Raw genomic sequence first — 13,031 nt, forward strand, 5'->3', positions numbered from 1 at the left:
GAACCTGGCCCGCGGGCCGAGCCAGGCCGGGCTCATGTTGGGCGACGTTTTTTTTTTTTTTTTCATTTCGAACCAGTTCTGGTTCGGACTGCGTTTTTTTTTTTTCTTTCGGGTAGGCCGGGTCATGTGCAATACACGAATCAAGCCCACCTTAAAATTCCGACCGCTGAACAACGCGACAAAGTGCATGTGCAAGTAAGACGGCTTATTTCTTCGTTTCAGAAAAATAGTGCGAAATGGTAAAGAGCAGCCTACCACGAAAGAGCCTTGCTTAGATGTATTCAGTGAGTACAGTAACAATGACCAGAATTTCCCAGTCACGTATAAGGTGAGCTGTGTGATTGTACAAATCGTCCTGTTGCCCTGAATCTGAAATACTAAACTTTTGGAAGAATCAGCCGGGTAAATATCCCAAATTTACCATCACCGGGGAAAAAATACATTGGTAATTATGGCTACCAGTGCGAGCAGCGAAGGGAACTTAAAGATTTGCCTGATACGGGATGTATACAGGAGCGCCGCGCTTCACTGAAGCTCGAGTTAATGAACAGCTTCCTATTTTTACACAACTTGTAATCTGTGTACATATCGCGAATGTGTCGTTTGCGTGTGTCTCACTTTGATAAGTTGAATAAAATGCCACATTACCGGAAGATGATCTTGTCTCCAAAGCAAACCTCTATAATGTCGGGCCGTACCGGGCCCCGGCTTAGGGCTTTTCGGCGCTGGTCTCGGGCGGGCTTTGTAAGCAGTCAAAGGGCTCGGGCTGGGCTCGGGTTCGCAAACTGCGACCCGCACACGGCTCTAATCTGATGCGCCGCAAGTCACAAATGGAAAAATGGTAAGGATATCTATGTATCGTGGCCATACGTGATTTCCTTTATTTTTTTATGGGCGTAGGGTAAGCAGGCGGTGGTGGGAAACCTAGTGGCACGAAATGAAGTTGGTTTGTTCACCTGAGAATAAACCTTCCTTCAGGATCAGCCACGACACCCAATGCCCGAGAGGATTTTTCGGTAAAAAACATAGCCTTAAATGAATGGCGAAAATAAGTCTGCGTGGCCTGTTAAAGACATCGTAAGGTGACACTGGAAAGAGCTCTTCTCCACCTGAAAACACGTGGCGCCTTACTGAAGAGCTGGTTAGGCCAGCATCCTTTCAAAAAAGACTGTCGAATGGAACGAACAGGATCTGTTAAACGAGTGAGTGTATATATATTCGGGCCACACAACCCAGCCAAGAAGATGGTGATGACACAAATAAACCGTCGTCGAAAACCCCCAACCACCCCTGTATCTACGAAGAACCAGTTCTCAGTTCCGAACTCCCGCAGAACGGCAACGAGTTCTTCGTGGGACACTGTCCTCGCATCCGGTATGCACAAGCGGGGGGGGGGGGGGACTATATTATTAACTGCCTGTTTGAAGCCCGTATCTCAGGCATGTACGCTTCTAGACTTGCCGCGTGGTCGTGCTTTTCCTTCTTCTTTTTCTTGTTCTTCAGGAGCGTGCTACGCTGCGAGACGGGTCGGTATACTCTATAACGACAAGTAACAAAAGGGAGAAACGAACGTGCCCGGCCTTGCCTTATCGGGCTTCTTGTCGCGCGCTGCACTCCAGGGAGCGTATAGACTCCCCGCGGGCGTGAACGCAATCTTCCGCTACCTGGTGTCGTATCTCTGAAATTCGGCTGTCTCTTATCAAAGCGATGCGCGATGTTAATTCCCCGCCTGGACATTGAGGGCGACACGTTCGTTGTAACGGTTAGAGAAGAAAAAAAATGTCGGAAGAGTTCAACAAAAAAAGGCAATGAAAAAAAATAGAAAAGAGAGAAAGAAGGTGACGTCCAGCGAACGAGCAGGTGAGGCTGCGGAGTCACTATCAGTCGCCGCAGCGCTCCTCTCCTCAAACCTCGTTGGCGCTTCTTTTCGGTTCCGGCTGTGACAGCAACCGCAGGCGGCAGCAGAAACGTTGGCCCCGGGTAGCGAGGCTTGTGGTAGCAGAGGCGAGGCCTGGATCGAAGGACGGCAAATACTACTCAGACACGGCGCGCCGGTCCGAATCTGGCCATCTACGTTGCAACGACTTACGCGCCGTTCCACGTCTCTCATGGCTTCCCGAAGACCAAGCCGTGCAACTGTTGCTACCCTGGCCACGCTGCGGCTGCCCCTGCTCGTAATCCTCCAGCTGGCGCTCGGGCCGGTCGCCTCCTCGTGTCCGAAGAAGGACGCCCTGCGGCCGTGCAGCTGCTTCAGCTTCCAGAACTACGTGCGCGTCGAGTGCAAGGACGTGGACCGCCGGGCGCTCAAGAACGCGCTCACGACGCTCCGCGGCGCGTTCGTCTTCGAGTTCGAGCTGTCCAAGTACAACCTCAAGGACGTGCCCTCGGACGTGTTCAGCGGCGTTCGCGTCACCGAGCTGTACACGTACATGGCCGACTTCACCAACGTCTGCAACAGTAGCAACCTGTTCGACGGCTTCGACGACAACCTGACCATGATCGAGATAAGGCGCGCCAAGGGACTCGAGCACCTGCACTGGAGCGCCCTGGGACGCCTGAAGAACCTGCAGCGGCTGTTCGTGTTCTCGTCGGACTTCCCCAGGCTTCACAAGAGCTTCTCGCTCATGCCCAAGAGCCTGACGCACGTCATGGTGCAAGGCGGAAGCCTCGAGCACGTCGACGAAGGCGCCTTCGCCGGCCTCGAAATTCGGGACCTGGAGATATCGTTCACCAGGTTGGACAAGATCACCAGGAACGTCTTCCCGACGCCGGCTACCAGTCTCAGCGTCCTGTCTCTCAGGTGCGTCTTCTTTTTGCTTCTTCTTTTATTTCGTGGTGAACCCAATGTACATGATAAAGTCAGTGAGCGCAATTTTTCGAGGACGTAGAAGGAAAACAAACACGAGCTTCGTCCTTGTGGAGTATCGCTTACTTACTCTATCATAACGTACTAGCACGACAACACATTTCAGCCCAAAAACAAAAACAAAAAAACGTAACGTGTTTGTTGACCATGAGACGGTTTCGACGTGTCGACCAGTGTGGCTGTATGCGGATGCTTAGCAATCCTATACGCAATGCTTCGGTCTGCAAATAAAAAAAATATCAACGCGCGAGCAAACTAAACTGCTTGTAGATAAGCAACATTTTGGTTTCCGGCAAACCTGAGTGTAGGTTCGGCTGACATTGCTCGCGATGTATCGCCGCTCTGTAGAAATGATTGATTGATTGATTGATTGATTGATTGATTGATTGATTTGTGGAGTTTAACGTCCCAAAACCACCATTTGATTATGAGAGACGCCGTAGTGGAGGGCTCCGGAAATTTTGACCACCTGGGATTCTTTAACGTGCACCCAAATCTGAGCACACGGGCCTACAACATTTCCGCCCCCATCGGAAATGCAGCCGCCGCAGCAGGGATTTGAACCCGCGACTTGCGGATCAGCAGCCGAATACCTTAGCCACTAGACCACCGCGGCGAGGCACTGTAGAAATGAAACCACATTGATGAAAATGCTTTTGACAAGATAACTTATGCGAACTCAGTAAGTTAAGTTAGAGTGTACTTAAATTCCAATGGTCGATATCCTGGGACTTATCGTGAAGCAATCCTTTCAAGCTGTGCTGTTTTATAAATTTAGTGGAAAACTCTGTTTTATGCATTTGGTCGGATTTTCAGTTACGAGGACTCGCACTTACTGAACAGTACTAGTACTATAATGAGCTCGTGTGTCCTAGACAACGAGAACCTATAGCATGTTTTTGTGTGTCGGGGTTCACGCGGGTCTCTCACAATAACTGTGCACATCTGTCGTGTTTGGAAACTAATAAAAAGCACCGATTAACAGCTTCTCTATAGAAAGCTTACGAAACATTGTCTTCGCGTATTTGCAAGCTTTGGCAGCTAACATTTCTCTGCATTGCAATTATGAAAAGTCACGAAGCAGGTCACAATGCTGGTCTCTTTCTTATATTACAGACCGCATGTTCCATCTTTACATGTGAAATCCTACGTTTGAATATGAGACCTAAATCGAGCCACTATAGTGTAGACAACAAGCTATGGCTCGGAATGTAGATGACAGTCAGGTTACAATGGTGGGCTTGAACCACGCTAAGGCTACCACCGTGCCCTGGTTGGCGATGCGGTTGAGCAAGGGCCGATGCGTACTATATCGGTTCATTGAATGTGGTACACAGCATACCTCTGTCGATCGCAGTGATACGACTCAATGGTTTAATATAGCAGTCAACTATAGAAGCGTGCGTACGCACGCTCTTGCGTTCCTTTGTAATCTCAGGTGCACCCGGGGAGAATTCAAAGGGGCGCAAGGGCTTACGTGCGCAGTTACTTCAGGGCCCGGCACTAAAGCTGGAATTAATCTACTTCGAATACTCGGATGCGACAGAGTTAACCTTGTTCCGGGCTAACTTTTCGTCCTCGTGGTCACTGCCACGTGAGCAAGATAGCAGGTTCTCACAGGGCGGTAGCCAACCGAGCCGGCCGTCTTGAACCGAGCGAGCCCCCTCGACGAAGCTTAACTGACGTCGGTCGCGCTGCATAGGAGCGGCGCGCCGCCGATAAAGCGTTCGGCGGGTACTTGACCTTTTTCGTTTGCTTTCCGCACTTTCTCTGCGAAACGAGCGTGCCCCACATTGTTCGATGTCACGCAACTGTCCCATCATCGCGCTGGACCTCTGCGCTGCTCGTATGTAAACGCTGTGTCCAGTCTGCTTATTTTACCGTCCGTGTGGTTTCGTTGCAGTACGCTTAAATGTATTGTTACGAGTAACTTACTTATTAAATTATTTCAATATTATTTCAATATTATTTTGTAATCAATATTATTTTCGTAATTTCCAAGTGCGTTTCTCTGGACTGCATATTTACCCCAAAAAATGGTGGTACCCGTCATGCTTCAAGCCGAGACGCGGTCGTAGTTGACCGTGCTGTGGCTGATCTAATATGTGTCTTTATATCAACAGAGCCGACTCTAAGCTTTCCACGTCATAGCATAAGCAATCTGCGTTTGAACAGGCTGCTTGCAGTCACTAGCCGCCATTAGTTGTTTATACTGCATAGCATAAAAGATAGCTTTACAATTTTGAAAATAATCTTTGCCTCTCTGTCCATTTCCTCGCGTTGTTGCGCTGCCCTTTCAAAATGAGTTGCTATAGTAGCAACTAGTCCATCAGTACGTTCTTTTGGGCATCGCTCAGGCCTCTCCTCAAGTGCACCAATTGTATATGCTTGCAGCAGCCGGTTGGCCGCTTGTGCATCAGTGTTATTTCATTGTTATATTTTTGTTGCATATGTATGCACATTCTCACGCCGTAATGATAGCACACACAGCCGCACCGCATGCTGGGTCGTCGTGCTATATATTCAAGCACGAAAGGAAGATTGTAGCCAACACAAGGTAACAGCTGCGGACGGCGCCAGAGTCCACAACCAAGCGGTTGACCGCTTTAGACAAGTGTGATTCAAACTGTGACCTGCGCTGGCTAAATGTAGGCCAATACTGGCTATGCTGTGGCTGGTGCTGGCAGATACTACTGGGTAATCTTTCTTGACTGTGATAACAGCAACATTGTCTCTGTTCGATCTTAATGCAATAATTCAGTGGCATGAAACATTTTATAGGAAATTTTATTATGATTGCACGAAAAGTGAAATTAATAGAGTGGCCCTCACACTGTCCGTGCAAGTGCTAAAACGGTTTGTGTCATGGTGCGGAGAAAGAAGCCGTGAATTTGATTACCAGCCTTCGGGGTGTCGCATTTTGGCGCCTGCTGGGTGCAAAACAAGTACTGAAGTGCTGTGCTATGTGAAGTACCGAGGGCAGGAACCGAACCTGCGACCTTCTAATAACGCTATATATATATATATATATATATATATATATATATATATATATATATATATATATATATATATATATATATATATATATATATATATATATATATATATATATATATATTAATATATGGGATGTGACACAACGGGAGCGTTGTCAACGAGGATAAATATATTTATTTCCCAACAGTTTCGGCAGTTTATCTGCTATGGTTGGATAAATAAATTAAATAAATAACTTTTCTTTCGGTGCAGTGAAGCAGCAGGGACATCGAGGTATTTCAGACTCAACCATGATTTCGTAAGTGTTTCAAGTGCTTACTTATAGGTAAGCGTATGAAAGCCAGACCCGTCTTGCTGGGCTTAGACATGAGAAGTCCCGCTGGGGCTAATAATCGTATGCGTGCACGAAGGAAATTTCATGGTAAACGCACACGAACCGTAGGCATGTGCAGGGTTCTCCATCACAATGGGTGGCTGGGGATGGCAGGGTTCTTCAATTGTATCAATTGTGAAACTGTGTTACTAAACCGGGACGTACCCGTGACCGATATAGCGTGGGGGAGGGGGGTGCTGCAGTTTATATAGCGTCATCTATCAGTGATACAAAACTCAACTCCTTAGGGCCTATCCTTGTTGTCCGCGTCTGTCAGGCCGAACCTAAACACCTGCCCAACGAAAAAAGAAAACATTTACGTAAAAACAAAAAAAAAACGACGCTTTATGTCAATCAAGTATATGACAGCACAACGGTCTATGCGTCAATTTTCTCCGTCCTTTATACTAGTCGGTGTCTTCAACGTAGGCATTGTGGACCTTATGACCTAGCTTCGTCCACTCGTCATGATTCGTATAGAGTGGCCGTGGCCCAAGTGTTGCATACCTTTCTGAGGTTGAGGGCGCGGGTGTGAAAAAAAAAAAAACAGCAGACCCGTGCGATATCGGCCAATGCCATACACATATTTTGATCGTGTCCTATGGGAAGTTTCGTAATTCGTAAATGATCCTTGGGTAAACGCGCTTTTATCTCGTGGAGCTGTGTTAAACGGCCAAACGAACTCAATCGCTTACAGTGTATGTAGAGAATAGAAAATACTTTAGAGCAGTGGGAGGCACTCCTCGCTAGCTCAGACCCGGAGGTGCAACTAGCACTCCTGGACCACGTCCGGCTGGCGGCGCGAGCCAGTGGAGCCTTGGACATGGGACCCCACCCATCTGCTCGTGAACCACCTTCTTTTTCAACCCAATAAAGTTATTTCTTTGTAACCGTACAGGGGCGGACTGGACCCACCATAAACACAGAGCGAAGTGTTTGTGGCCCTCAAAATGCAACACCAAATAGCCACTGTGGCTGCTCTTATTGTATATGATTGTGCTCAGAGGAGGGGGGGAAAGGGGGCAAGATTTACTACAGCTCGCCTCCCCCAACTGTGTCGAGTGCGAAAGTAAATACTCGTAATCAATGAAAATTAAACGATGACGTGCTTCGTACAACGGCTTGCCTTTGGTTGCTGGCTCAGGTAAAGGTGGGAACGATTCTTCGAATGCGGCAATTTATTTTATTTATTTAAGGAATACTGCAGACAGTTTTTCACCCTCCTAGCAGGAGAGGGTTACATAAGGTTCCTAACACAGAGGTCAAAACTAGAAGAAGTCGGAGCGTGCACGCAGTCGGAAAGCAGTGAATTCCAGTCTTCAATGGTTCTTACAAAAAAGGAGTACTTGAATGTGTTATTTTTAGGAGCATATGGTCTTACAGTTTTTGAATGATTTAACCTTGCTGAGCGCTGAGGGGGTGGCAGAATGTACAATTCTTTATTTAAACCAGATTCATTGTTGTATAGTTTATAAAAGAAGACTAACCTTGCAATTCTTCGCCTACATTCCAGTGGTTCCAGCTCACATTTATTTAACATTTCAGAAACGGAGGAGAGATGCCTAAAGTCTGAAAAAATGAACCGTGCGCTTAGCCGTTGAATCCTTTCCACTTTATCTATGTCTTTCTTTAAATATGGGTCCCACGCAAGGGATGCGTATTCTAGCACTGGTCGAACTAGGGTTTTATAGGCTGCAAGTTTAACTTTCCAATCACATGACCTCAGCTTCCTTCTTAAGAAGCATAGCTTCTTGTAGGCCTTGGCGCAAACGTTGTCGATGTGAGCGTCCCAGCTAAGTTTCGTATTAATGGTCAATCCCAAATATTTTACGGTATTAACAAATTCAATACTTTGGTTACGGGCATGGTATTTATATTTAAGAGGAGGTTTCTTGTGTGTTACTGTAAGAGCGCAAGTTTTTGAGTAGTTAACAACCATCTGCCACCTCTCACACCAGTCAGCAATTTTGCACAAGTTGTCGTTAAGCAATGATTGATGCAAGGGGCTACTGACAGTTGTATAAATAACACAGTCGTCTGCGAACATTTTCACAGTCACTCCCGCGTCAATATCATCGCAAATATCATTCACATAGATCAAGAACAAGAGTGGTCCCAAGACCGACCCCTGGGGCACTCCTGACAATACATCAAGGTTTTGTGATTGGCAGCCGCTAATTTCTACAAACTGCGTTCTGTTATTCAGATACGCAGAAATCCAGTCCACGAGGCGGGGAGCAATCCCTACACGCTGCATTTTTCGTATCAGTAAAGAGTGTGGTACCCTATAAAAGGCTTTTGATAGGTCCAAAAATATTGCATCTATTTCTTTTCTGTCATTGATAGCATCAGCGAAGTCGTGTATGACTGATACGAGCTGGGTCGTCGTTGATAACTTTTTTCTAAACCCGTGCTGGAAGCTGCCTAATATGTTTTTTGATTCCAAGAACGAAGTTATCTGGCTGGAGAGGATGTGCTCAAGTAGTTTACAGCAACTACTGATTAATGATATTGGCCTGAAGTTCGAAGCGAGCAGTTTGCTTCCATCCTTGTGGACTGGGACAATTTTTCCACACAGCCAATCAGAAGGTAGGCATCCGTCATCCAAAGATTTATTGAACAAAATATATAAGTAATGTGAAATAAGATCCGCATAACGCTTCAAAAAGGCATTAGGGATACCGTCAGGGCCAGAAGACTTCTTGGTATCAAGTTTTAGAAGAAGAAGGCGAATACCATTTACATTTAAATCTATATCCGGCATTACGTTGGGCGAGAGAGGAGATGGTTCCGTCGGATTATTGGTTAAACTCTGTTGACTGAACACACTGTGGAATGTTCTGTTTAGCTCATTAGCAATTGCGTAAGGATCAGTAACTGCGCAGCCGTCAACGCGAAGCTGTTCAACAGATTTTTTGTTTCCGGACAAGTATCCCCAAAACCTCTGCGGAGCGTTTTCCATGAAGTTAACAAGTGTCGTTCCAAAAAAATAATCTCGAGCGGTCCGCATTTTGTGCTTCAGTGTTACTGAGAGGGAAGATATGGCCTGGTTATCTTTACGCGTTGCTTTACGTTTTCTTGATATTGTTCTTTTCAATTGTATTATATCGCGTGTTATCCAGGGGTTGCACCGTTTCTTTTTCTGAAATTTCGGTACGAATGTATCAAGACACGATGCAGTAACGTTTTTAAACGTATTCCACAGACTTAATACGTCTCCTCCTGCCTCAAAGTCACCGAAGCACAAAACAAGTTTATCTATAATAGCTTCGTCATCCGCAGCATGAAAATTAAAGACACTCTTGCTCGCAGAATTCTTTTTGTCCGCAGAATTTTTTGTTTGAATAGATGTCCTGGGTCGCGACTATCGTAATATATATATATATATATATATATATATATATATATATATATATATATATATATATATATATATTCATAGCTCCACGCTTTAAAAATGACGTGAAATGGCCGAATAAGTAAGGATATGCACAAGACAAAATGCGCCAGTTTTTTTTTTTTTTAATCAATTCCCCGGTGCATGCACCTTTTCCCTAGCGGAAAAGCCGTGAAACGTCTTTCTGTCTCGGAGGCTTTCTGCAATACCGGTTATTCCGGCCCCTACAAAAAGTCTACCAAAGCGTCAGATGACTGCACTCTTGATAAGGTCCCGTTTAGAGGGCTGGATATAGCCAGGAAACCGGGCGTGTTGCATCTGGCTTCCTGGATGTAGCCAGCGTGTGACCAAGGTCTGTCTGATTAGGAGTATAGGGCGCGCGCACCACTCTCCTCTCAGCCCATGCGCATGCTTGTGACCTTGCGGCAGAGTATAGCAACAGGCACATTTACGAAGAGCCCACCAATCGGATATCGCTATCTCCCTGCTTAAATATTACGTGGTGTTCTATAAAGAGTGCAATGACTGCATTGTGCTTCGGGTTCGGCTTTGAGTACGCATTGTGTAAAAACGACGCGGGTGATACCCTTCCCTCTGAATTGGACTAGGGGCGCCACTGAACGTATTGACCGCGCACTGTGAGAGCCTAAACAATGCGGTGCGATAAGGACTGCATGAGCGTTATTGTGGAGGCTCTATATAGAGCTTAGCGAAAGAAAACAAAAATATCGTAAGACAATAACAGTGCATAATCTGATCTCAGTCTGCGTTCTGCGTCCTTTGACGGCAGTGTAGCCTATGTTGTTTAGTTTTGTTGTACCGCTGCCCGATTGGTCATTTGAATGACTGCCGTACGTAAGAGTACTAGACAGTGCATCGAGTGCGAAACGTGGCTATAACGATGAACAACGCAGACGCTTTGGTAGTTGCCCCATGCCTTAGTATTTATCTGGTATGCTTCTCGCGATTTGAACACTGTAATATAATATAAAAAAGCCCAAACGTTTATGCTGAGAGTCCCTTGCTTCGTACCACGAGTTGATGAATTGAGTGTAATGTCAAGTTCGACGTAAAAACATTTCGCTATTTTAGTTCGTCTAGAGTAGGCGAAAACTCCTATAGGAACACCCTCCCCCACCTTATCTCCTGGTCGCTCCGTGACATTTGGCGTGGGAAAAAAATAATGATTCGCACCATAAAAAGAGCCGGAGAGGGTGCTGACAAGTATGGCCTGGCAGACTACCTCCCCTAATAGGCGACTCCAGGGTCAATATTGTTTGTTTGTTTGTTGCCTGTCAACTCTGGCCCATACCCACTTTGTAGGATTGGCGAAGAAAACTAGTTGCAGTGTATGTACGATAACTACACAATGATTACCATTCTATTAGTAAAATGTACAAAAAATAAAAAAACGAAAATAAAGAGTAAAGTGACAAAACTTAAAAAAAGAATAAACGTTTCTTATTTCTCCTTCTCCTCCTCCTCCTATTTTTTGTCTTCTTCTTATTGTTGTTGCACTTCTCTTTTTTTGTCTTCTTAGCGCGTACGAGCCATGAAAATTGGGCTAGTTCCGCTACTTAACACTGGTTCACTACAAACGAAGTCTTCGGCGAGCAAAAAAAAAAAATGTGTCATATAATCTGCGCAAATTTCCACTATCACCGCTGGTCCACTAATATGAAAAAGGGAACATATGGACGACAAACACCTACTAATATTTTTGAACAGGCCTTACAAATTATCAAGAAAGACGTTAATGAAACGTCGGGGTTAACCCAGTGTTCACACCGGGGCAGCACCTTTCTACGGAATGCTTGGGTGGTGAATTTCAATTCAACGACGTTATTGTAACGTCTTTCTCAACAATTCGTTAAGCCTATTCAGATATCCTAACTGGTGTTTGTCGCCCATATGTTCCCTTTTTCATTTTAGTGGACCGGCGGTGATAGTGGGAATTCGCCCAGATTATACGACACGAACATTTCTCTCTTTATCTCTCTCATCGTACAAGTGCAATCGCCCTTTTAAAGTATCAGCAATGCTGCCTCTGAAGTTTAGCGCAGTCAGTCGCAAAAAAAAGGGGGAAAAAAATCTCAGACACGCGTGTAACAGGACGTCAGTTCCTGCTTTACATGTGCTTTCTGGGCATAAATTTTTGCACTGTTGCTACGTTTACTCAGGTTATATGCCGTAGTGAGCGCGCGTCGAGAGAGGAAACATATTTTGTGAGGTACACATATTGGTTATATGATTTTACATCATATATATCTAACATCATTAAGCGCAGGTGTGGGAGAGGACGAATAAAAAATATTTATCGCAAGAAACAACGAGAAAGTGGTTTTTACGAATGTTTTTTTTTATTATAATCTCAATTACACCCATCGTGGGGTTTTCGTGAGATTGGCTGTTATTTAGTGATAACGATTCGATAGAAGACTTTGAGTGGAGCACAGCGTCTCTGAGTATACTCTGTTTCCGTACTTCGTCGGAAGTTGACGGCTAGAGAAGTACATAAAGTCGTTGGCTAACGCCGCGTCCCGTTTTGGCCCCACCTGATTTCTCTGCTCTTCGAAGCTCTGTGCTGTCCGCATTGCCTCCCACGTTTCTTCGGTGGCTTGTGAGTGTCCCGAGGTTTCGAAAGTCTTGGGACACTTACATCGTAAAGTTCGGCCATATTGTCATGTTCCGCTATTGGTCAATACTGACGGGTTCATAGGGCTTCATTGGCCTTTTTTTATGGCTTATAATATAAAATGCTGCTGTTAAGAAATTTCACAACATGATGGAATATGACAGTGTCCATTAATTATTTTTCTCGTGGCGGGGGCATTCGGCACCGTTTTGTTATAGAGGTCTGGTGCAGGCCCACTTTAGACCGAAGCGACGATGTCATGTGATGACGTCGTCATATGATGTTAAAAATTTCGGTGCCTTGTTACGTCGTGATCACGTAATATGGTAAAGTCATCACAGATGACTCTAGTTATCTTTTTGCGTCACTGGAATCGACGACGCATTAACACATTTGTCGGGAGCCTCTGTTATGCCGGCGTCACACGGACACATTTGAGAGCGATCAGGGCGAATCCAGATCCGATTTCTTGATCGAGATCAACAATGGTCGCTGTGGCATGGTCCAAATTAATTCGTATCGAGCTTGGCGCAAACATACGTCAAATCGCGATCATCTAGATCCTGAGATCGATGGTTTTGTGACGTTAAACCCCACTAATCAATCAATCAATTGATCCCGATTGGGCCTGATTGCGATTAAAAGTTGCTGTGTAGCAGCTCCTGATCCGGATGAACCTGGATCGCGATCGAAAGTGTCTTTGTGGCACCCTTATTAGCTGTTAGAGTACCCGGCTCCGCAGGTCGCGGGAACGAATCCC

The 13,031-nt window shown here is 45.6% G+C and overlaps 1 protein-coding gene across 1 annotated transcript in view; it reads left to right on the forward strand.

Annotated features, from left to right (window-relative positions):
• The first annotated feature begins 1,828 nt into the window (after window positions 1–1,828).
• The window catches only part of LOC119174607 (transforming growth factor beta activator LRRC33-like), a 44,111-nt gene continuing 32,908 nt past the window's right edge, over window positions 1,829–13,031 (forward strand). The window contains exon 1 of the mRNA XM_037425591.2: window positions 1,829–2,800. Within this exon, the coding sequence (XP_037281488.2) occupies window positions 2,109–2,800 (692 nt within the window). The 5' untranslated portion in view covers window positions 1,829–2,108. The remainder of the gene's footprint in view (window positions 2,801–13,031) is intronic.

Source organism: Rhipicephalus microplus, chromosome 5, assembly GCF_043290135.1.
Source record: "Rhipicephalus microplus isolate Deutch F79 chromosome 5, USDA_Rmic, whole genome shotgun sequence".
In the NCBI taxonomy this organism is placed as follows: Eukaryota; Metazoa; Arthropoda; class Arachnida; order Ixodida; family Ixodidae; genus Rhipicephalus; species Rhipicephalus microplus.